Below are 25,685 nucleotides of genomic sequence, written 5' to 3'. Positions count from 1 at the left end.
AACAACTGATTTTTTTTTTTTTTTTTGTAAACAGCATTTATTTGAAATAGAATTTGTTTTGCTTAGACTTTACTGCCATTTTTGATCAATATAGAGAGTCAATGCTGACTGAACAATAATTTATAAAAAAAAAATAACAAAAAAAAAGCAAAAAACTTACAGAGCCAAACCGTTTGAACAAAGTGTGAATTATTATATTTATTTATCATAAATAAAAGTAAAATATCAATAAATAATCACGCTACTCAATGTCATTATCTTTTTCACCACCCTGTGTATAGGTCAATCAGCTTCCTCTCCTGAAGTTCTAAGATGGTCTGGCGCTCAATCCCTCCACTGTGTTTACCAGTGCGTTTGAAAGACTTGGGTGTTTTTTCGAAATAGTGGTGCCAGGTGCCTTTACTGTTCGAGCCAAAGCCAAACACACTGACCTAAGCAAAGGGGAAAAAACCAGCAGCAAATGTAGCTGACATTAGTGCACAGCACACAAACTCCAGGAAGTGACTGCTGAAAGCTTTACCTCATCACAAATGTGCAGAGCGAATATTAGCACAAGGAAACCAGTAGATGGATAAGATCTTCGAGACTTAATGTGCAGCCATGTGTTGTGCACATAATGCATGAAAGCAGGGTGCATAACCATCACCTGAAAGAATGAGAAGACAATTATAAGTCATTTCAGAATCTACAATGGGGTCTTAAAGAGTCTGAGAAAATCTGGGACTCAGAACCTGATAATAAACATATGTTAGCATATGTTCTGCATATGTGTTTGCAGTATCAAGTTTTGTGGTGATGCTAAAAGGTTCCTATGGCATGTATTGTATGTCATATGAACACTGTATACAGTACAATTATCTCAAGCCTTGTTTGTGTATGGTAACATTAGTCTCCTGAGGTGTTAGTTATCCTTGGTGATGTTTGCTGAGACAAAGTGCACTTAGCACGCCCAATTATGTCAATTAAAGGGTCTTTAAGTGAACTTGTTTTTTATTGAAAGGTTTACAGATTCAAAACAAACTCAAGAAACTGATCTTACATTGTCCTTGTTGGCTTGTAGCTTGTCTATAACCTTAAACCGTGTTCTGTTGAGTAATACAAGAAGAGAAACAAGGGTCAGAACAATTGAACACAATATTTGTTCATATATTATTCAAAATATGAAGAGTCACGAATCTCACAAATTTCCCCTCAAAATCAAAATATATTTTAAGACAATAATTATTTGATGTATGTATGTATGTATGTATATATATATATGTATAGATAGATATATAGATAGATATATATATACAAACACACATATACACTCACACACACATACTGTGTTCCAAATTGTTATATATATACACACATATACACTCACACACACATAGGCCTACTGTGATCCAAATTGTTATGTAACTGACATAACTAGGATTTCAGAATTTTTTTTAATTCTGATTTAAATTTTCCAAAGAAAAAATTGTGTTTGTTTTATTTCTCATATCTTTTTAGATAACTGGTATCAAACTCAAACATCCTTGTTAAATAATTTGCCAGGTCTTTCTTAGGTAAATGGAAAGGTTGTTCTGCATTATTAAGCAAGTCACATTTCACATGAAATATTTCAGAAGATTGAAAGCATGAAAACAAATAATATTTAGTGATAAATGAATACAGACTATCGAACTGTCAAAAGATCTGAATGAATAAGAACACAAAATCACTCGATCAGATAAAGGCTTATTAACAAAAGTTTCTGTTTAACCAAGGAATTGTATTATTTTATTAAAAGGGAAGCTATAAAAAGGTCACTGTTGTGCAGCAAACCCATATTTGAAGCTGCTGGTGTCTGTGGAGTCATAAAGCTGCATTTCAGCCAGCCCTAACTAAACCTTTACAGTGGGTGTAAAAGAACATTTTCAAACTGTTTTAATGCTGTACTATTTTTGGTTGGTTGTTTTGTGTTGAAAATAGTTGTAAAAATAGGTTTCATTTTCTTTATGCAAAATAACATGACCATTTGTTTTTCACTTTGTGGTAAACTGTGACCTTGTTTCCGTGATATTCTCTCACCGTTTGATAGATCCATCAGTTAGAGCACTGGTGACCCACTGGATATCCAGTGTTTTGAAGGGCAACAGCACCAGGTGTGTGTTGTTGTCCATGTGGGTGGCACTTTCTGGGTACATGATGCGATGGGTTGTCCTGGAGCCCACATCTTTTTCATAGCCTTCAACTGGTGCCTTATTCATCCTGTGGAAAGCAGACTTGTAAAATTGCAGTCTCTATCATAATTAGCTTCTTGATTATTTTAAGTCATGAAAATAAAATTAAAAAAAGTTTGCCTGAATACAAAATCATGGTTGTCTATAATAGGACCATAGTATGATTCTAAAAGGTTCCCAGAGTTCCCCACCACAGCACAGTTTCGGCAGCGGGACGGGCCATCATCTCTGTACCATTCCTCTCCAGGAATGACAGAAAACAGCTCTGTAATCACTTGGGAGTAATTAGCTTTGCTCCTTGATTGTAGAGACTGTGGATGGATTAAAAATGAACAGTGATGCAGGAAAGTACAGCTCTTATTCCATCAACATGAAATCACAATCAAATAAAAATCAACATAAAGAAGACTAGATTTTAAAATTACCATTAACATTTTATATAAACTAAAACTAGTGACATTAAAACTGCTTTTTAATTAAATATATATATATATATGCACTACCATTCAGAAGATTGGGGTCAGAAGGTTTTTTTGTTTTTTTATTGGTTGAAAGAAATCAATACTTTAATTTAGCAAGGAGGCATTAAATTGGCCAAAGATCACAGTAAAGGCATTTATAATGTTAGAAAACATTGCTATTTTTAAAATAAAGGCTGTTCTTTTGAACTTCTACTTCTACTAAAAGAAGCATCATGGTTTTCACAAAACATTAAGCAGCCCAACTGTTTTTGACACTGATAATGGTAAGAAATGTTTTTGAGCATCAAATCAGCATTTTTGAATGATTTCCGAAGGATTATGTGTCAATGATGCTGAAAATTCTGCCTTGCATCACAAGGATAAATACATGTTAAATATTTTTCATCAAATCAATTAAACTTTTGAATGGCACACAGTCCAGCTTATTGTAAATTTTAACTGCAAGAATGAAGTGAGCTGAAGTACTGAATAAAAAAAACACAGACAAACACACTACCTGCCACCAATTAAAGATGTGGTCAGGGAAGACGCTGTTACTGAGAGAGAGCACTGGTGGGACATCTTTTTTGAAATGTTCAGCAAACCACTTGTCGTCACTCGCAGCCAAACAGCGCTCCATACAGGCACAAGGTTCACCACGAAAGAAACGTTCCACCATGCTATTGTTCACCAAATCTTTAAAATGTCCATAAGGAACTTTATGTATGGTCACAGTAAAGATGGCAGTGCTAAACAGAACCACGAAGATGACCTTTGTGCTTTTACACCATCGCATTTTGATTGATTATGGATCTTGAATCTCTGATGTTGGGCTGGTTGAGGTCGAGAAGATTCCTCTAGCACCTTATCAGGAGATAACCTGAGCAATAAATGAGAGTGAAGAACAATAATTAATAAACGGACCAATTCCAATAGGGTCCTCGCACTGCAGTGCTCGGGCCCTAATTAAATGCTTTTATTTACAGGAATAAAGGGTGAGAGAGAGAAAGAGAGAGAGAGAGAGGTAAGTGTGAGCATATAAGTGTATGGAAATAACTGTTCCTACCTGCTGATCACACAGGACAAAAAAGTAATGATCTTTTCTCTGAATTTTTTCTTGTTTTCCAATGCAAGTGTCAAAAGACTTGCATTGGAAGACTTGCATAAAGATAAATTTACTAGACACAAAATGACAGATATCTTGATCAAAATGAAGCAGGTTTATGATTAAAACAGCAAATATCTGCCCATGGAGTCAAATTTTTTTTTTTTTTCAATCTTAATTTCGACGTCCAAGCCAACTCGTTTTAAGCATAAACTCACTTAATTTTGTCCAGTTTCTCAGAAAACAAGAACACACATCTTCAATTTCCTTCACACGCAAATGTATATTGATTTAAGAATGTTTAAATATTTTAATTGGAAAATAAACAAAAATACTGAGGAAGATAATTAAAGCAACAATTAAAGCTTATTAAACAATTCAAGCTAATCTAGGAATGTTCATTTCTGTTATTTTTCCTAACTGGTGCTCATAAACTGATTATTAACCGTTAACCAACAATATATTGTTATTCTGTGAACGGAGAAAAACATAAAAAAAAGCTATCCACCTTTTTCCTGATGAAAATGGGGCGCCGCCATTTGTAAATTCTATGGGTCTAGCTACCGGTCTCATTTGCGTCCAGCTATTTGTAGATGTACAAAACATTGTTTTGCTGCTTGATATTGACAATTTATGTGTACTATCATATTATTTTAATTAAGAACACACTGGTTTGTACTGCAAACAGTTTTACAGTTTACTGCACGTTGTTATTCTCCAAAAATTGTAAGTTTGCTCACAAAACTTTTGCGTTCTCTCGCAGTTGAGTTTGGACAAACACTTCCTGTTTACTTTACAGCTTGCAATGGTTAATACAGTGCCTTACACTCACAATGGAGCGGTTGATTTTTTTTAGTTTTATTTTGAACTCTGACTCAAGTATAAAGAAATAAAGTGAGTGCTTAGATCAAGGCAAGGTTTTACAATTTATTAATAAATACACACAGGAAAGCAGGTAAGTCCATAATATAACCAGAAAGTGCTAAATTGCACATTGAGTGTTTTCTTTATACCAGCTCTTATGGGAGGAAAAGTAGCTTAATGAAGATAAAAAAGAACATGCTTTAGAAATTATTAAAGATTCATACTGTGTACATGCAATCAGATGAGCTCAAAATATGAGCTGAGTTGTATAAGTGTTTTCTCCCGAAAGAAAACCGTGCTTAACGTGGCTTAATATAAGACAACACGCTTATCCATTAAGACACTTTACCAGTTTTCTTTATGTTTTTATACAGGGGAGAAAACATTTGAAACTTTTGCACGTTCTATTAATATTCTGGGCTCATCTGTGTGTAATATATTTTAAAAATAAACTGTATAAACAGATTTGGTCTTTTTATATCACTGTCTTCCTCCATTAGTCTACATTAAGCATTTACTCTAACGATTTTCTATGAAGGAGAAAAAGCTTAATGTGCTCTAACACGTTGGGTTCATATTCTGGACTATTCTGCTTTATTAATAATAATATTATTAATAAGGTTATTAATATAAAAAGTGTTATTAGTATTAATAGTCATTATTAATAAACAATGCCACTGTTTTAGTACATGAAGTGTTTTAGAATGTCCCAAAAGTGTGCAGCACTGACTGTATTTCTTTATACTTGAGTCCAAGTTCAAAATAAAACTATGAACCACTTCCATTGTGAACGGTCAAAGCTCTATGAAACACTGCTAACTAAAGTTAAAGCTAAACTAAGTGTTTGTTTGAACTCAAATAGTTTTAAAGAACGCAAATATCTTTATGTAACTCAATACACGTTCTCTTTCTGCAATAACTGCATCAACAATGGCTTAAGACTTCGTTACTAGCTTTAAAATAAAGTTTTTTTAATTGAATTTTTTTTAGTTAAATGTTATTTGTCGTATCACGCACATCCACCATGTTTGAAGTTTTTTAACACTTTTTATTCTTGTTTCTAGTTCTGAACTGAATCCTTTGCCAACGCGAAATGGATTGTGGCCAATATTACCATTAGAGTGTACACTACACAATCTACCTGAAAAAGATCATCCTGGGACTTTTGGCATACTCTTTTCAACATATGCTTTGGGGAAGACCACCTCTATGCATATTCTGCAAGACCCCCCACAAATTCTTTTGGGCTGACCTGGTTTTAATGCAAGTAGAAAGCTCTTATGAAATTAGTTCACTTAAGGACTTATTTTGTAAGATTTTGTTTCATTAAAATTATAATACTACTATGCTTTAGGATGGATATGAACATGGCGCAGGGACGCAGGGATGGCGACATGGCATGTGATACAAACGGAAGCGATGGAAGATACACAGTTCCGGGTTGGGAGTCTCACCTAGGCTATTTATTTTGCACAAGTGTGAGAAGTCAGGTTGCAGTTTGACTATAGGACTGTATAGTTTGAGCTCATAAATCCTGACATTTGGCTTGACATCACATGCGATTTAGGCTAGTTAGAGATTTGCCCTGCTTTTCATTCGGAAGGTTATATCACAATGCCCTAATTACATCAAAGGGTTAAACTCTAGAGTGAGAGCGTCGAAGTGTTGAAGGGTGTAGGGGACCAAACAATTGTTTCTTGAAGTTTCTTTTCACTCATGAGTGCCCTTCAGAGGGTGATATGTCCCGTTTGGAACACACCCTTAGAATTGACAAAAACGTAACTGAACAGTGTAGGCTACTTCCGGGCTAACAAATTCAAGCAAGTTCTAAAACATGTTAAAATTTCTTTATTTCAAATATATTCCGGGGGGTGGGGGTGACCGCACCAGCTTCAGCCCCCTAAGGACGGCCCTGTGCACTACTAAAATAAATCGCTAAAAATAAAAAACATTATGTAATGGATACGTAGTGTTTTCGATGTGTTCAAATTTGTTTAAATTAAATTCCAATTCACAGGGCAAAAAATGGAGGAAGCAGAGCTGAAGGCCAGAACAGTGAAGCTTGGGCACTACTTGACAGAAAAAATTAAAGACATCAACAAAAAAGCAATTCTCAGCAAAAGAAAATCCCCAAAAAAACGCTACCAGCATAAACTGGTATTAGATGGTCTAACCAGCATAAGCTGGTATTGGGTGGTCTAACCAGCATAAGCTGGTATTAGGTGGTCTAACCAGCATAAGCTGGTATTGGGTGGTCTAACCAGCTACCATGTTCCAAAACACAGCTTGAACTGGTCTAGCTGGTTTTTCCACAAGGGAACTGTTATATACGATTTACAAATGTTACAAGAGAAAATGAGAAAGAACACAAAAAAGACGACAGTTGAACAAATGCATTTGCACTGATATGAAGTGACACCATTAGCGAGATTCTTTGTAAAGAAGAACCGGTTTTGTTTTTTGACATCCAGAAAAACATGCTGCTTAATCACAAAATGCTTCTTCTAACATGAGCCTAATGTCCTGCAGTTCTTCTAGCACAGATTCTGAATATACCCTATGTTTTATTCCACATTTATAAGTCGCTTTGGATATACAATCATCGGCAAAATGATCGGTGTAATCTTCTTATACGGAACAGTACTTGGATGTACTTTGTTAAACATTATATTATTAATATGATACTTGAAAAGAAACAAAAAGGTAAAAACAAAAGATGAACTTATTTTCTAGGCTGAATTTAGTTTTTTTGATCTGGGGTAGGCTATCAGATTATTTATCTCATTACAACACCGAACATCGTAAGCAACGGACATAAAAAAAATAAAAAAATAAAAACACGTTAACTCACAGTTACTGTTCAGCTTTAAATCCAGCGATCTGTGGACCTTGCTCGTCACTGTCAGTAGGCTACTGTGTAGGAGGGCGAAGCCTACAACTGATTAGAGCAGATTAAACTTTCTTTCTAGTAAAGCAAACAAAAAAAACCCTCCTTATTAGAACTGTTGACATCTGAGATGTGGACAAAGTATTTTGATTATTACTATCATTATTTTTAAATAATTCACAAATTGCAAGACATAGGCTCAAAGACCGCAATTCAGTTTATGTTTAAAGCGATTAAACTTTCACTGTCCTAGTTTTCCTTTTGTCGTACAAGAACTTGTCGGTTTCTCCAAAAAATTCTGGGTTATTCAGAAAACCACTGGTGCTTTAAACGACTTATTGGTCAATATACTTGTATAAAGAATCGAATGGATATATATATATATATATATATATATATATAATACATTATAAAGGCCTATCCTTGTGCTCGTTGTCACGTGAGCTAAATCACCCCCAACCACCTGTTGTGTGACGCTATATACTGTACTTTACAAACTCCCAAACAAAGCCAAATTTTGAACATTTTATAAAAGAAATGAAACTATATGGTATCACTTTGCACAATTTTAGAAACAAAAAAGCTAAAAAGACTTATGAAGACTTATGACTTGTTAAATTTTTTTGTATAATTAAATGTTTAAAATGTTTACCCTACAGGCTATATATATAAATATATTTTTTTTTTATTTACTTACTTATATGTATATGCAATTTTGTGTATACCCCTTTTTCTTTTTTTCATATGCCTATTTGTTGTGTGATTGTATATGTTTATGCAAGTTTTGTACATATAGTTTAGTTGCTTTTGAATTGATGATCTTAAAAAAATGGTTTGATGATAATAGATTGTCATTGAATTTAAGTAAAACAAAGTTCATAATATTTGGTAATCATAAGAGTATTAATAAAGTTACAACTAGGATTAACAATGAGGAAATAGATAGAGTATATGAAAATAAATTTCTAGTTGTTATAATAGATCATAAATTATGTTGGAAGCCACATATTAATCATGTAAAAAGAAAAATGTCACAATCCATTGCAATATTACATAAAACTAAACATATTCATTCATATATTCATTATATATTTTGTATTGTGCGCTCATAGTTCCATACATGATCTATTTATTGTGTGAAGGTTTGGGGACATGCATATAAAACCAATATAAATCCAATATATATGTTACAAAAAAAGAGCAATAAGGATTATAAAACATGTTGACTATCATGAGCCAACTAATCAATTGTTTAGTAATTTAAATGCTTTAAAAAAAATTAATCTAGTAAATTTCTATACTGTACAGACAATGTATAAAGTCTATAATAATTTGCTTCCAAACTGTAGAGGCTGTTTGAAATAAGAGAAAGTCAGTATGGAATAAGAGGAATGCATATGTTTAAAAAAATAAGGGTAAGAACTAATACAAAAAATATATGCATATCTGTCAAATGGGTTAATCTATGGAATAATTTGCATATGGAATTAAAATGGTGTAATTCACTTTGTAAATTCAAGAAAATTTTTTAAAAAACAAGGTGATTAATAATGATTTAATTTAACGGGTATTGAAGGGGAAGAAGAAAAGGGTAAAGGAAAGAAAAGAAAAAAAGAAAAGAAAAAAAATATTTTTCTTCTTTCTTTTTTTTCTTCTTTTTTCTTTATATACTTTGTATATGTATGTGGGTCTTGTCTTAATCACTACTAGTGAAAAAGTGCCGCTCATTTGATTGATAATTATGTACTTACTTGACTGACAAAAATAAAAAGGAGCAATAATTCTTGTCGGTACAGTTTCTGTAACATCTCTTTGGGTTACATTTTTTAAATGCTTTGGCCTATACTAAAATCCAACAGAACTGGTCGGGTCTATATAAGAGAATGTTAATTTTTTTCATTTTCATTGCTATTGGCATTTTGGTATCATCAACATACGAACAGGTAAACCGGTGTCACCAGTTTAGAGACAAACCTGGAATCGATGTTTCTGTTAATGAGGAGGCAGAAGCTTTCGGAGCTCAGATGCTGTGTTGATTCTAGCGTCAAGAAATAAAGTCTTGTACTACATATAGTTACATAATTGTCATGATTTATAGACCTCAATAAAAACTTGCTTAAGATAAGTGGACACTATCACCCTGACGCTTTCATTTGGGTAAGTTCGTCCTTTATACTGCGATAATTGTTAAAATGATTATTGTAACTAAATTCGTTCAGTATAATCAATGTATTTGTCTCTAAAAATCTAATATTTATAATATACTGTCATTGTGATAATTAAGACAGAATTTAAGAAGCGTTTTGTGTCAACCCGTATTGAATTGAACACTTCTATTGGTAAAACAGTTTTAAATCTCTGTTTTATTTCAGCATTTTTTTTTCAATATGTAACCGAATTGAAACAAGCGATAAATCTGAACCCGTTTAATTATTGAACTTTCTGATGCATTAATTAATTCATGACGTAAAATAAATAAAAAATAATAATGTACTTAGTTCAATCACAGTGACACGTAATTTGAACGTTAAAGTACAACTAACATAAAAGCAATATTTAAAAAAAATTATATTAGAACTTTGAATTGAATGATCTAAAATCGAGTTTAAAGTCTGAGAACGCATTCAATCAAGCAGAACTGACAGAATTACCGTGGCATGTCATAACCTACTAGGCTACATGACTTTGAAACTGCGCAGGTGGTGAATTCAGAAGACAGAAACTTGCCTTCGGAAGATATAAATAAACAAAAACCTATATTGTTAACCACAATGACGCGTCTGTCTTTTTAATGAAATTGTATTTATCCAGCAGGAACAGTACGCACGCAAAAGATGATCTTCAGGAGACTAACGCCTCGTAACATCACCCTCCTGCTGAGCTTCACGATCATCTTTCTTTTGTACACCCCAAACCCGATCAATATTACCACAGACTCCTTTGATGAATCGATCTTTGAAGCTTCATGCTCCTGTAAAACTTGCATCATGGGCTTTTTGGACGATGACTGGTTCGTTTATCGATACGACCCCACCATTCCAGCTCTGCTCAACAGAAAAAACAGCGTGTTACGCCAAGACACCTACAAATGGTGGAGGGTAAGGTTTTAAATATTGAATGCTAAACATATACGGTGTTTAAGTGGCAATCAAATACTTCAGTTGCGAGTAAACTACAGTTGATGTGTGTATGTGTCTGTTTTTTAATGTATGTAGCCGATGTATATATAAATATATATATATAGAGAGAGAGAGAGAATTATGCTTTATCTTGCTGAAAACTACAGGAATTGGGTAAATCATGGGGGCCCGCCCATAAACGATGACGACACGTGTTTGTATCGTGGTACAACTTTCAATACTGTAAAAAAAAAAAAAAAAAAAAATCCCATTGGCCACATTTAATTAGTGTGATTTTCATTTTATACATTTAATTACATGAATTTAGATGTCCAAACACCAGAAATGTTTGAGTTGGAGAGGTTTTTATTTTTTCAGTGTAAAAGAAAACAAAAGTGTTTATTATAATTCTTTGAGTCCCTTGTGAATTTATTTTTATTTTTTTTTACAATGGCAGTTTTCAACTTATGAGCAAAATCAAGTATTTTAACATGAATTGAAGAGACTTTCACATTTTATTCTACAACCAAAGCATACCTCAAAAGTACCTCTTTTTCATTTTATTTTACTTGTTCTGTGCCGAAATAAAACAACTTAGTTTCTACATTTCCGCACATACATCTTGATAACAGGATAACATCCTGCAGTATCTTACTAAAACTAGTCATGCGATCAGGTGAGGAACACCCTAGAATCATGTTTAAATTCTCAATGTGAATATGAAGCTATAAAACAACAGACTTATCTTGATGTGCTTTGCATACAGTCACTAAGTAAACTAGTTTGATGCTTATCTTGATCTTTCAAATATTTGTACAGGGTCTACAACCCTCCACGTTCCGAGTTAACTACACAGAGGTGGTGGATCAGATGTTTTCTCTATTTCCTGATGAAGATCACTACTCAGACGCCGGTCCAGACCGCTGCAGAACCTGTGCTGTGGTGGGAAACTCGGCAAACCTACTGGGATCCCATTATGGGTCTCTCATAGATTTCCATGATGTCGTCATTAGGTACTAGAAGAACAGATTATTACACAGAATAATCTGATTAATGTTCTCTACAACAGTTGTTCTTCTTTATGAATAATTGTTTAGATAGCCTATCAACACCCATTACCTGTGTTGTTCTCTCAGGATAAATAAAGGCCCGACCAAAGGTTATGAGAAGGATGTGGGGTCTAAGACGACTCACCGGATTCTGTATCCCGAGAGCGCCATGGACTTGGACAACTCCACCCATCTTGTCCTTTTTCCCTTTAAGATTCGTGACATGCAGTGGCTCATAAGTACCTTTACCACTAGACATATCACACGGTGAGCACTATATTAAAAAAAAAACAACAACAACACCTTTAATAAATATGAAATGATGAATATTTGCATAATTTCTTTTTGTTCCTAAGCACATACACACGAGTCAAATCTTCAATCAACGCAGACGAGAACAAGGTGAGTATCCATGTCATAATGAAATTTATGATCAAGAGACTGATTATTAAGCCTTAAAATAAGCAGACATGTCTGTCTCAAATATTTTTGTTTCGTTCTCTTCAGGTGATGATCCTTCACCCCGCTTTCATTAAATACGTCTATGAGAAATGGCTGCTGAAACATGGCAGATACCCATCTACTGGCTTCATTACAATATTATTTGCCTTGCATATCTGTGATCAGGTAAAACTCTTTGCATTTTTTCAGTTTAGAGACTTCATATATAAACAGAGTTTCCATTTGTGAAAGAAACATGATCTATTAGGAACAATAGTATTTGATTTGCTTATCTGTGATCAGGTAAAACTGTTAGACTTCTTATTATATAAACAGAGGTTCAGTTTGTGAAAGAGGCTTGATCTATTAGAAAACAAAACAAAACAAACACATGAAGAGCTCTTTCTGGAACAGGGGAGAAGTGTGTCTCTATGCAGCAAACACTGGACTGCCACCATACTCCACTCTCATGCCTTGTCCAAATACCCACACTTGTGGTCTTGGTCACTTGAGAGCACTTGTGCGTGGCAGGAAGTAAGTGAGCAAGACTTTAGACCACATCTTAAAAACGCCAAAGTGCAGTGCCCTTAACACACACTAACTCGAGAACCTCCCTGGAGCGGTATTCAAGGCATAGTGTATCCCATCATGCATCATGTTCTGGACATAAATCATAAGACTTTTTGCCAAGATCATGCAAGAGGTCATAAAAACCTTTGAAATGTAAGTAAAATATTAATAAAAAGATATGACATATAATTTGGTAGTAAAACATAGTGCTACAATTGCTTCAAAGAGTAGTATGTTTATTTTGTACAACATTTGGAACTGCTTTTTATCACTTAGTTAGAAGCACCAGAAGTGTAAAACTCTGTAAACACTTGCATTTTTACAGCACTATAACTGTGCACCATCAGGTAATAAAAAGATCTACACACAGTTGTGGTCTTCATGCTCACTTGAACACTTAGAACAAATACAGACATACATCATAGAAGTAGTCAAGTGCAAAGATCACAAGTGTGGATATTTGGACAAGGTATCAGTCTCAGGCATGCTCTCATAACAAGCTACAGGAGGTGGTGACTTAGCCTGAGGCAGTGAGAGTGGGAAAATGACACATACCAAGCATAGCTAGGGCACACAATCACAATCACTCTTCTTAAATAGCATCAGTTTTATTTAAATTTTGTTTATGTGGGCTATTCATCCCATATGACTTCAGATTCAATTTTCTATTATTAATGGGTTAGAATTGCTGCATATTACCAGATAGATTATTGCATCCAAATAGAATTGTTGCATATTTTCCAGATAGTTCCAGAATAGATTTTGTGCAACAAATAAATGTGAAGAGATTCACAAACATTAAAGAAATTCACAAATAAATAGAATTACATCTACAAATATATATATTTTAACAAATGTACAGTAATAAACAGTGAGATTTACAAATAGAGTTTCCACAAATATATTTTTATGTCACAAATACAACTTTGCGGCATTCATTTGTGGGTTGTTTCCAGTACGTTAAGGATAGCTGTCTTTGCATTCATGCACCGCTGCATGCATTTGTGTATTTCTTACTTTGCATTTGTGTATTTTAAAACTTTTCTAACATTAACATGTACACAAATCCACAAATAGGTAGACTCCACCCATCTACTTTAGCCAGTCAGATAACAGCCATATAGCACTGACCGATTGCAGCACGCTCTCACTCCAAACAATCATGTTTTGCATTACAGTTAGGTTGGGAGCAGAGTCAGTAACCAACTGTGACCAGGAAGGGGCATGTTCAGTTTCCCAGAACAAATGTTATAATATGTTGTGGGCAACCACAAGATAATTTTGTAAAGGTAACAACATTCTTATGCTGTGACCACATGATCCTGTATGCTTAGGAAACAACATTTTTTCTCGTGGCCAAGATTTTAATGCATAAGCAAAGTTTATGATATGACCAGGTTGCTATGGTTATGCATTATTAAACACGTGGCCATGACATAAGAATGTCATCAAAATGATTTTGGTTCGCCAAGGACAAATTATCTAGTTTCCAACCAGTTCAAACTGAACTGAACTGAACATGTCAACAAAATATGCATGCAACAAATCTAACTCCATTTTATAGTGTTTCTCAACAGGGGCCTTCAGAGACCATCGTGGGGCACTAGAAGCTTCTTTTAAATGTGGAATTTACCCACCAAAATTACCAATAATGGCAATATTTTCTGATTTACTTAATGGATCCTTGAATGAAATTAACTATTTCTTGAAAATCGTAATGGTATTGTACATATAAAAGTCCTCTTTATAAACACAATTTAATAATCAACTCAACAAATAATAAAGACAATTTGAATTCATTTTATTTGATGGGGGTGGTTTGGGACATTGATAATGGGGTAGCAAGGCCCAAAAAAGTTGAGAACCACTGCCATAGGGGTAAAACTTTTTTTAATTAGAAAAATGACTGAATGCACCTTTAGGAGAAGTATAATTTGATTTGAACACTGGGAAAATGACAAAACTGCTCTGTCTCTTACACAGGTGAATGTCTTTGGATTTGGGGCTTCAAGTAATGGAACCTGGCATCATTACTTTGACAAAAGTCACACTCACTATAAAGGCGGCCCTCATGGTGGAGACTTTGAAAACAAAACAATGCATCAGCTTCAGCAGAGAAACAAGATTTCAATATATAAAGGGTATAGATAAAAAAAGACTAGGAAAATACACAGTCTGTTTATATATATATTAAAAAAAAAAAATTGTAAACATATTAACTTGTGGAAAGAGATATGTTGTGGCCATGTGATCCTACAGTATGTTGAGTGATGTCCATCCTATGTTGGCCAAGAGTTTAATGCATTAACAAACCTTATGATTACCCCAGTTTTAATATGTTCATGCAGGTTTGTTTACACATTAAACAGAGAAACAAGATTTCAATGTATAAAGGGATATAAAAAATGCAGTTCTTCCATTGAATGAAATTAAAAGCAGTAAAGTTAGCCGTTGCGCTTTTTCGCCTAATTGGATGTGAAGTCTAAAATCACGCGTCACAGCCTCCGGGACCAAATGCTCTATCAGATGCCACGAGAAAACAACAAACACTGCTAATATACACTCACAATGTGACATAATAACTCCATACTGAAATCCCAGATAGCCAGACAATAAAAATATAAATATACAAATTATTTGTGTTTGGGACGCTGATAGCACAGAGACTTAGTGAACACCGAAAATTCTTTAAACTTTTAGCTTAAATGTTTAATATGAATGAACAGTGCTCATAAACGGCTGCTGAGATAGTATTCTGGAGTGAAATGAGTTGAGGCTTGGACCCGGAAACAGTATTTGTTGGATGCATTAAGTCACCACTTCACAAGCGGATGTTGCAGGCTTGCTTTTTAGTGGATTTGACCCCAAGCCTTGACGTCATCAGAGAAGGTCCATCATTTCCAGTGGTGGACAGTAACGAAGTAACTTTACTTCGTTACTGTACTTAAGTAAATTTTTCAAGTATCTGTACTTTACTGGAGTAGTTTTATTTTGAGTAACTTTTACTTTTACTTCACTACATTCCAAAGCATAAAATCGTACTTTTAACTTCACTACATTTCATAAAACATATCGTTACTCCCTATAATATATCACGTGCTCCGACACGCAGAATCGGTGTCTGATTCATCATGAACGAACTGAGTCTTTTCAAAATAAACTTAAATCGGATCGCAAATCGCACCAAACGATTCGTTTACGAATTAGAATGATCCGATTGCAGCGTACTGTCTATGGATTGCAGCTGTTCTGGAGTCGACCACTCACTGATTCAAATGAACCGTTTAGTGCGAGTCTACAGAAGTAAGAACCGGGAGATCTTGTGAGCGCGCGTGCGTCTGATGTTGCTAAAAGTAAGTTACTAATGTCGAAATTTTGGATTAATTATTGTAACTGAAAATCATAGTTAGGTCAAAATTGTCAGTTGTTTGGGAACTAAATCCGCTGTAAAGAGTGATCTATTTAAGCCCACTGAAATGCTCGAGTGCAGACGATGCAGACACATCAATTTTAGTAAGAAAAACAACAACAAAATAAATAAAAAAACAAAAATTAAAATTACACAGATTAAATACAATAACTCATGCACGTTCAAATTCCCCGCTGCCGTAATGTTAACAGTTTTATAAAAATGCTACCATCCCTATGTGACGTCTGTTTTTATATTGTTTATCAACAGTAACGTTTGGATTAACTAGACGAGTAGACAGACATGAATGTTTATTCATAACCGTACTGAAAATAAGTAAATATTGTTATCTGATGCTAACTGTCTAGCTAACAAGCTTGCTGGTGCTAAGTTGAGGTAATTTTTATAAATAATGTCCAAATATTTTTATTCAACCACCTATATATATATATATATATATATATATATAGATTACATATGGGGAGAAAAGAAAGGATGTGATGTTCAGAACATGGTAACTACAGTAATTATCAAAGTGGGAAGAGATGCACCCTGTTTGGCCAGGGGTGTTTTTACACCACAGACAAGGTTTGAGAAGGAAAAAATCCAGGGGCGTAGCCATCTTTTCAGAAGTGAGGGGGACATAAATTATATATATATATATATATATATATATATATATATATATATATATATATATATATATGTAGGCTATATAACATTTCTTTAATCTATATAGCTTACCAATCAACAGTTTTTGAACAGTAATATTTTTTATGTTTTTAAAGAAGTATCTTCTGCTCACCAAGCCTGCATTTATTTGATCCAAAGTACAGCAAAAAACAGTTATATTGTGAAATATTTTTATATTTAAAATAACTTTTTTCCCTATTTGAATGTATTTTAAATTGTAATTTATTCCTGTGATCAAAGCTGTATTTTCAGCATCATTACTCCAGTCTTTAGTGTCACATCCTTCAGAAATCATTCTAATATGCTGATTTGCTGATTATCAATATTTAATACATGAGTAGGTTTTTTCAGTATTCTTTGATGAATATTAGGATCCAAAAATTAGCATTTATGTGAAATAAAAAGCTTTTGCAACATTGTACACTATATATCATTCAAAAGCTTACAGTCAATATAATTTTTGTTTTTTGGAAAATAAATTATAGAAATGAACACTTCTACTTAGCAAGGACTCTTTTGTGGGTTCGAGTCTCAGGCCGGCAACACCATGACTAAGGTTCTCTTGAGCAAGGCACCGAACCCCCAACTGCTCCCCTGGCGCCGCAGCATAAATGATGCCCACTGCTCCGGGTGTGTGTTCACAGTGTGTGTGTGTGTTCACTGCTGTGTGTGTGTGCACTTTGGATGGGTTAAATACCGAGCACGAATTCTGAGTATGGGTCACCTCACCATACTTGGCTGTATGTCACGTCACTTCACTTTAAATTGATCAAAAGTGATGATAAAGACATAATTTTCTATTTCAGATTATTCCAGATTTCTATTTCAAAATAAATGCTGTTCTTCTGAACTTTCTATTCATCAAAGAAACCTTATTTGTTTAATTATTTCTGAAGGATTGTCTGACTGGAGTATTGATACTTAAAATTCAGCTTTGAAATTTCAACAAATTACATTTTGAAATATATCCAAATAAAAAACAGTTAATATAAATAGGTTAGTAAAAATATTTCACAATTTTTCTGTTTTGCTGTACTTTGGATCAAATAAATGCAGACTTGGTGAACAGAAGAGACTTCTTAAAAAATATTAACAAGCTTACTGTTCAAAAACTGTTGACTGGTAGTGGATACAAAAGGCAAATTAAATTTTTCTCAAATTTTTAACTTTTAATTGGCTTAAAAAATCTATAACTGCTGGACAATAACAAATAATAATGATTTGTTTATATACTACAAAATGTTTTTGTCAATTAGCACTGCATTGTTCATACTTTATTTATCACCTGCTGAAGATGACTTGAAAAACCATATATTGTTGCAATCGTATGTTTAATGTCTTCGTGTTTCCAAAAGTTTCTGGCCTTTTTTTTTCTGTGTAAAAACTGCTTTCATACAGCGATAGTATGGACGCTTTTGCCCATATTAGGAATTTCCTGATATGACTTTCTGCACGAGAAAATATGAAAATAAAATTATATTTTCCTTTAAAATGTTCTTCCTAACTCCAGGCCTTATTATCATGTCATATATAGTCCTAACTGTGATGTTCTGTAAAACAATAAACTTTAAAATACTTTGTTCTTCCTGGTGAAAATCAGATGGTCATCTCTGTTTTCTCTCATGTACATCACAGTGTAAGCTTTCACAGTGAACATCACTCTCATCATCGTAGTCCATATCAACAACAAAAATATATCTTGACTCCATATAGTGGTTATTTTGGAAAAAATCCCAGGTATTTTGAGCAGTAGGATTATTAAAAATATGTGCGAATATAAAATTTTATTAAGTAGCTTATAAAATTTCAGTACTTTTTTACTTAAGTACATAAAAAATCGAGTACTTTTGTACTTTCACTTGAGTAAAATTGAAAAAGGAGTACTTTTACTGGAGTAATATTTTATTATATGTATCTGTACTTTTACTCAAGTACTTGATTTGTGTACTTCGTCCACCACTGATCATTTCAGGGAGGAGGTGCATTTTCAGATTTGGATTAAAGATTACGAAGGCAAACATTTTTATTTTTATTGTTTTATTTTTTTGTTAGATTGATAGATGAATTGGTCACCACAAAAAAAAATTTAACATGACGTCACACAACACAAACCGTTCTGTCTTGAAGTAGTGACTGTTGCAAGATGGCGGATGGTTTTTTAATGTCATACACCCATCGTTCTGTGTAGCGCCGACGCATCTCAAGCGAGCTTGTATTGGTAGATGCCTCATTTGACAGCTCCAAGCACTTATGCATCCGCCATCTTGCAACGGACAAATTGACGTCATTCACCATAATAATCAATGTGGCATCTTCGAATATTCATTGATTATTATGGTGAATGACGTCAAGTTTACCCTTACAATATTACGGACGGCTTTTATAGCTGCCCATAGAAACAGTCACTAATGAGGCATTTCATTTCCATATCTATGAGCGCTATCGCTACCAGCAGTTCACCCAGAAACTTATAGATCTAATCGTATTTGTGATACGATTAGAGAATGATTGCAGCTGTCTACTCTCATCCTCATTTAAAGAGAGGCGTCTGGCATCTCAAAAGAACTTACCAAATACCGTTCGGGGACATTTGCTGCTTGAATTCAAGGGAAGAATTGTAAACTGAGCATTTGTACTTTAGGATTCATGACTTCCATGTAGTCTTTGCTGTATATATTTAAGTTAGGTGAAGTTGGTTAGATATGTGTGTCATAACAAACGTTCTATATATTTACATGTGGTAACAGAAAACTTTTTCATTAAATAATTTATGCATTGCTTCATACAACGCCTGTATGTATAATAAAGTTCACAGGGAATACAGTTGTCCATATGGATTTCAGTTAATTGCAGAGAGTCTACGGCGGATTTCCATCAACTGGAAAAAAAAATGAGGGGAAAAGAAACATGTAAGTTAGTGCATTGTTGGCATATATTAGGCTATTTTTATAATTCAAGTATCATTTAATTGTTTAATTGTTCATATTTCTGAATTAAAAATGTTGTATAAAACAATCTTATTTCATTATAAATTTGGTCTTTTTACAGACCAAAAGTTTGGACACACCTTCTCATTCAAAGAGTTTTCTTTATTTTCATGACTATGAAAATTGTAGATTCACACTGAAGGCATCAAAACTATGAATTAACACATGTGGAATTATATATGGAATTATATACATAACAAAAAAGTGTGAAACAACTGAAAATATGTCATATTCTAGGTTCTTCAAAGTAGCCACCTTTTGCTTTGATTACTGCTTTGCACACTCTTGGCATTCTCTTGATGAGCTTCAAGAGGTAGTCACGTGAAATGGTCTTCCAACAGTCTTGAAGGAGTTCCCCGAGAGATGCTTAGCACTTGTTGGCCCTTTTGCCTTCTGTCTGCGGTCCAGCTCACCCCTAAACCATCTCGATTGGGTTCAGGTCCGGTGACTGTGGAGGCCAGGTCATCTGGCGCAGCACCCCATCACTCACCTTCTTGGTCACATAGCCCTTGATGCCTTCAGTGTGACTCTACAATTTTCATAGTCATGAAAATAAAGAAAACTCTTTGAATGAGAAGGTGTGTCCAAACTTTTGGTCTGTACTGTATATGTAGCGTACAGCCGACTGGTCGGCATTGAACTGTAAATAAATCTAAAAGCATCATCAAGATGACATACGAAAGGTAAAAGGTAAAACAACAACAACAACAATATCAAGTACTCTTTATGGGAAAGTTAATTTCTGACACTTGTAATCTCTGGTTTATTGTTTGAAGTGTTATTTCAGGGTTTGGATAAGTTCTCAACGATATTCAAACGAGTTCACCTTGAAATCATGACGTCAAATTCACATTTTACTTAAGTCAATCACTAAAACAATTAATCACTCTGAGGAACAAATAGTCTCATGCAACATATGATTTGCATAAAGTGCTCTATGAATAAAACTTAAAATAGAAAAATAATAGATGTGATTTGAAGATAAATTACACAAGTTATTTAATTTATTTTCATATCTGTCATATTATTTACGACCCTCCATAGTCCAAAAACAGGGTATTGTATAAAACAAAAGTTATGACTGCATGGTCAAATTAATTGATAGTGGTCTGCGCGTGCTACATTCTCCCCACGATGCAGTGAGTCACAGATTTTGATAGTTGGATACTATAATAAAACAGGCAGTGTGCCAAAGGACCAGAAGGCTCTGGTTTGTGTCAAGCCATTCGTTAATCAGGCTGTTTGATGAAGAGAAAGAGATCAAATGTAGTAGCAATAAACACTTTAAGAATCTGTAGAAGTGGAGGACTATTATTATTATTATTATTAAGTACTATTATTAATTTGTAATGTTTGGTTGACCAATCAGCGGACAGGGGCATTCACTCCCATGCACACAGCAAATTTTAAAGAGTGGATTTAACTCCCTCAGAGTTAAAAAATTAACACTTGCCCATAGTATATATGGGAATAACTGGTAAAGTGTTAAATTAACACTTTTGAAAGAGTTAACATTATTAATACTCTGACAGTGTTAACCAACAAACTCTTAACGTGTAAAATATTAACACCAGAATTGATGATGAGAAAATAAACCCACAAAACAATAAAATGTTTACATATATTTATTTTATTAAAACATTGTAATTTTTTTCCTGCACCAAAATGTCTTCATTTTGAATGTTTCAATTCAAAACAATTAAAAAAAATTTAAAGAACATGGTCTTAAAACAATTAAACATCCTCAAAACAAAGACACAAAAAACATTCTTATTTGGTCCATATGTACTCTTAATGTCATAAGATTTATATTGCTGACATTTATCAGGTTAAACAACAGCATTCCATTCATTACCATAAATGCAGAATACATGTTAATGCTCACTAATCAAAGTCTGTGATGGTGTTTGGACCTCCTTGGAGAGAATAGTCTTTTTGTCTTTTATAAACTTTTTTTCAGCACGACAAGATGCGTTTCTCAGCCGTTTTCAGCCAAGCAAGATCCACTCCTATTTGAAGCATCACACACCTTCCCCTGTAAAATTGAAAAAGAACAACAATAATAATAATAAGTAAAAACACACACAAAAAAATACAAAATATTTTCAAATCCATTTATAAAAACTATTATCAGGTGAAATGTCAAATAATAGTTCACCCAAAACTGAAGATTTTGTCATGTGTTTATCCTCATGTGGTTCAAAACCTGTATGACCTTCTGTCTTCTGAGGAACACCAAATGTTATTTTTTGAAAAATCTACAGAAGAAATACATGGGACCACTTCCAATCCAGACAGAGTTTTATTAAAAACGTCCTGGCTCTTCCATCCATCCATCCATCCATCTTCTTCCGCTTATCCGGGGCCGGGTCGCGGGGGCAGCAGTCTAAGCAGAGAACCCCAGACTTCCCTCTCCCTAGACACTTCCTCCAGCTCTTCTGGGGGGACACCGAGGCGTTCCCAAGCCAGCCGGGAGACATAGTCTCTCCAGCGTGTCCTAGGTCTTCCCCGGGGTCTCCTCCCAGTGGGACGCGCCCGGAACACCTTCCCTGGAAGGCGTCCAGGAGACATCCGGAACAGATGCCCGAGCCACCTCAGCTGACCCCTCTCGATGTGGAGGAGCAGCGGCTCTACTCTGAGCTCGTCCCGGGTGACTGAGCTTCTCACCCTATCTCTAAGGGACCGCCCAGCCACCCTGCGGAGAAAGCTCATTTCGGCCGCCTGTATCCGGGATCTTGTCCTTTCGGTCATGACCCAAAGCTCATGACCATAGGTGAGAGTAGGAACGTAGATTGACCGGTAAATCGAGAGCTTCGCCTTGCGGCTCAGCTCTTTCTTCACCACGACAGACCGGTACATCGACCGCATTACTGCAGAAGCTGCACCGATCCGTCTGTCAATCTCCCGTTCCATCCTTCCCTCACTCGTGAACAAGACCCCAAGATACTTAAACTCCTCCACTTGAGGCAGGAACTCTCCACCAACCTGAAGTGGGCAAGCCACCCTTTTCCGACTGAGGACCATGGCCTCGGATTTGGAGGTGCTGATTCTCATCCCAGCCGCTTCACACTCGGCTGCAAACCGTCCCAGTGCATGCTGAAGGTCCTGGCTTGATGAAGCCAACACGACAACATCATCCGCAAAGAGCAGAGACGAAATCGTGTTGTCACCAAACCTGACCCCCTCCGGCCCCTGGCTGCGCCTAGAAATTCTGTCCATAAAAATCATGAACAGAACCGGCGACAAAGGGCAGCCCTGCCGGAGTCCAACACGTACCGGGAACAAGTCTGACTTACTGCTGGCAATATGAACCAAGCTCCTGCTCTGGTCGTACAGGGACCGGATAGCCCTTAGCAAAGGGCCCCGGACCCCATACTCCCGGAGCACCCTCCACAGGCCGCCGCGAGGGACACAGTCGAATGCCTTCTCCAAATCCACAAAGCACATGTGGACTGGTTGGGCAAACTCCCATGAACCCTCCAGCACCCCGTAGAGGGTATAGAGCTGGTCCAGTGTTCCACGGCCTGGACGAAAACCACACTGTTCCTCCTGAATCCGAGGTTCTACTATCGGCCGGATTCTCCTCTCCAGTACCCTGGCATAGACTTTCCCAGGGAGGCTGAGAAGTGTGATCCCCCTGTAGTTGGAACACACCCTCCGGTCCCCCTTCTTAAAAAGAGGGACCACCACCCCGGTCTGCCATCCCAGAGGCACCGTCCCCGACTGCCACGCGATGCTGCAGAGGCGTGTCAGCCAAGACAGCCCCACAACATCCAGAGACTTGAGGTACTCAGGGCGGATCTCATCCACCCCCGGTGCCTTGCCACCGAGGAGTTTCTTGACTACCTCGGTGACTTCAGCTTGGGTGATGGACGAGTCCACATCTGAGCCCTCAGCCTCTGCTTCCTCAATGGAAGACGTGACAGCGGGATTGAGGAGATCCTCGAAGTATTCCTTCCACCGTCCAACGACATCCCCAGTTGAGGTCAACAGCTCCCCACCTCTACTGTAAACAGCATTGGTAGGGCACTGCTTCCCTCTCCTGAGGCGCCGGACGGTTTGCCAGAATCTCTTCGAGGCCGACCGATAGTCCTTCTCCATGGCCTCACCGAACTCCTCCCAGGCCCGAGTTTTTGCCTCCACAACCACCCGGGCTGCAGTCCGCTTGGCCTCCCGGTACCTATCAGCTGCCTCAGGAGTCCCACAAGCCAACCAGGCCCAATAGGACTCCTTCTTCAGCTTGACGGCATCCCTTACTTCCGGTGTCCACCACCGGGTTCGGGGATTGCCGCCTCGACAGGCACCGGAGACCTTACGGCCACAGCTCCGAGCGGCCGCTTCGACAATGGAGGTGGAGAACATGGTCCACTCGGACTCAATATCTCCAGCCTCCCTCGGGATCCGGTCGAAGCTCTGCCGGAGGTGAGAGTTGAAGATCTCTCTGACAGGAGGCTCTGCCAAACATTCCCAGCAGACCCTCACAGTACGTTTGGGTCTGCCGAGTCTGTCCAGCTTCCTCCCCCGCCATCGGATCCAACTCACCACCAGGTGGTGATCAGTTGACAGCTCCGCCCCTCTCTTCACCCGAGTGTCCAAGACATACGGCCGGAGGTCGGATGAAACGACCACAAAGTCGATCATCGACCTACGGCCTAGGGTGTCATGGTGCCACGTGTACTGATGGACACCCTTATGCTTGAACATGGTGTTCGTTATGGACAAGCTGTAACTAGCACAGAAGTCCAATAACTGAACACCACTCGGGTTCAGATCAGGGGGGCCGTTCCTCCCAATCACGCCCCTCCAGGTGTCACTGTCGTTGCCCACGTGGGCGTTGAAATCCCCCAGTAAAACGACGGAGTCCCCAGTCGGAGCACTTTCCAGCACCCCTCCCAGAGACTCCAAGAAGGCCGGGTACTCTGCACTGCCGTTCGGCCCGTAGGCACAAACGACAGTGAGAGACCTATCCCCGACCCGAAGGCGCAGGGAAGCGACCCTCTCGTTCACCGGGGTAAACTCCAACACATGGCAGCTGAGCTGGGGGGCTATAAGCAGACCCACACCAGCCCGCCGCCTCTCACCATGGGCAACTCCAGAGTGGTGAAGAGTCCATCCTCTCTCGAGGAGTGTGGTTCCAGAGCCCAAGCTGTGCGTAGAGGTGATCCCGACTATTGCTAGTCGGAACCTCTCAACCTCACGCACAATCTCGGGCTCCTTTCCCGCCAGTGAGGTGACATTCCACGTCCCTAGAGCTAGTTTCCGTGTCCAGGGATCGGGCTGTCGAGGCCCCCGCCTTCGACTGCTGCCCGATTCTCTAAGCACCGGCCCCTTACAGTCCCTCCTGTAGGTGGTGAGCCCACGGGAAGGCGGCCCCACGTCGCTCCTTTGGGCTGAGCCCGGCCGGACCCCGTGGGGGGAGACCCGGCCACCAGGCGCTCGCATACGAGCCCCAACCCCGGGCCTGGCTCCAGGGTGGGGCCCCAGCTGCGCCATACCGGGCGACGTCACGGTCCTTTTATGTGATCTTTTCATAAGGGGTTTGTGAACCGCTCTTAGTCTGACCCGTCGCCTAGGACCTGTTTGCCTTGGGAGACCCTACCAGGGGCATATAGCCCCGGACAACATAGCTCCTAGGGTCATTCGGGTACTCAAACCCCTCCACCACGTTAAGGTGGCAGTTCAAGGAGGAGGTGGCCCCGGCGGGCCGGTATCCGCCCGGCGGCCGGGGACGAGGCACCTCTCCCGGCCTGCCCCGGACCCTCGGGGAGGGTGGATGTTTGGCCGAAGCCCGCGTTTTCGACTTAGTCGTCAGAGCTCACGGGCCTCCACTGGTCACCCCCCGCGAACGGGTCCCCCCCGGACGTATCAGTTTGCGTTCCCGGTCGGGGGG

At 37.5% G+C, this 25,685-nt stretch overlaps 2 protein-coding genes and 1 long non-coding RNA gene across 5 annotated transcripts; 1 reads left to right on the top strand and 2 right to left on the bottom strand.

The window, feature by feature from the left end:
- Nucleotides 1–25: 25 nt before the first annotated feature.
- Nucleotides 26–7,892, bottom strand: LOC132103979 (CMP-N-acetylneuraminate-beta-galactosamide-alpha-2,3-sialyltransferase 2). 2 transcript variants are annotated; one of them, XM_059509110.1, is made up of 7 exons: nucleotides 7,492–7,892; nucleotides 3,189–3,551; nucleotides 2,331–2,521; nucleotides 2,059–2,238; nucleotides 1,040–1,085; nucleotides 521–646; nucleotides 26–431 (listed from the first exon to the last, which is right to left on the bottom strand). In XM_059509110.1, exons 2-7 carry the CDS (start codon nucleotides 3,465–3,467, stop codon nucleotides 264–266), a joined length of 990 nt encoding a protein of 329 aa, XP_059365093.1. In that variant the 5' UTR covers nucleotides 3,468–3,551; nucleotides 7,492–7,892; the 3' UTR covers nucleotides 26–263. The 2 variants fall into 2 exon arrangements, with proteins under 2 accessions (XP_059365093.1, XP_059365092.1); XM_059509109.1 differs by lacking the exon at nucleotides 7,492–7,892 and adding an exon at nucleotides 3,738–3,841.
- A 1,607-nt stretch (nucleotides 7,893–9,499) lies between these two features.
- On the top strand, nucleotides 9,500–18,826 carry LOC132103980 (CMP-N-acetylneuraminate-beta-galactosamide-alpha-2,3-sialyltransferase 2-like). Of its 2 annotated transcripts, none has more exons than XM_059509112.1 (8): nucleotides 9,500–9,684; nucleotides 10,342–10,625; nucleotides 11,466–11,659; nucleotides 11,783–11,962; nucleotides 12,052–12,097; nucleotides 12,203–12,322; nucleotides 14,690–15,518; nucleotides 18,800–18,826. In XM_059509112.1, exons 2-7 carry the CDS (start codon nucleotides 10,362–10,364, stop codon nucleotides 14,855–14,857), a joined length of 972 nt encoding a protein of 323 aa, XP_059365095.1. In that variant the 5' UTR covers nucleotides 9,500–9,684; nucleotides 10,342–10,361; the 3' UTR covers nucleotides 14,858–15,518; nucleotides 18,800–18,826. The 2 variants fall into 2 exon arrangements, with proteins under 2 accessions (XP_059365095.1, XP_059365094.1); XM_059509111.1 differs by having other exon boundaries at nucleotides 10,339–10,625.
- LOC132103981 (uncharacterized) lies at nucleotides 11,064–11,903 on the bottom strand. Its single transcript, XR_009423495.1, has 2 exons — nucleotides 11,766–11,903; nucleotides 11,064–11,662 (listed from the first exon to the last, which is right to left on the bottom strand). It is a non-coding gene; the product is annotated as an uncharacterized LOC132103981 (long non-coding RNA).
- Nucleotides 18,827–25,685: the final 6,859 nt, after the last annotated feature.

Source organism: Carassius carassius, chromosome 25 (assembly GCF_963082965.1).
Source record: "Carassius carassius chromosome 25, fCarCar2.1, whole genome shotgun sequence".
In the NCBI taxonomy this organism is placed as follows: Eukaryota; Metazoa; Chordata; class Actinopteri; order Cypriniformes; family Cyprinidae; genus Carassius; species Carassius carassius.
The sequence above is the reverse complement of the archived record's forward strand: the minus strand, read 5'-3'. Positions and strand labels throughout refer to the sequence as shown.

Coding starts and splice junctions, on each gene's coding strand:
- LOC132103979 (XM_059509110.1), bottom strand. CDS start 3,467: ATGCGATGGTGTAAAAGCACAAAGGTCATCTTCGTGGTTCTGTTTAGC. Junction 1,086..2,058: donor ACTGATGGATCTATCAAACG/GTGAGAGAATAT, acceptor ATTACTCAACAG/AACACGGTTTAAGGTTATAG. Junction 647..1,039: donor TACAAGCCAACAAGGACAAT/GTAAGATCAGTT, acceptor TCATTCTTTCAG/GTGATGGTTATGCACCCTGC.
- LOC132103980 (XM_059509112.1), top strand. CDS start 10,362: ATGATCTTCAGGAGACTAACGCCTCGTAACATCACCCTCCTGCTGAGC. Junction 10,626..11,465: donor ACACCTACAAATGGTGGAGG/GTAAGGTTTTAA, acceptor ATATTTGTACAG/GGTCTACAACCCTCCACGTT. Junction 11,660..11,782: donor TTCCATGATGTCGTCATTAG/GTACTAGAAGAA, acceptor TTGTTCTCTCAG/GATAAATAAAGGCCCGACCA.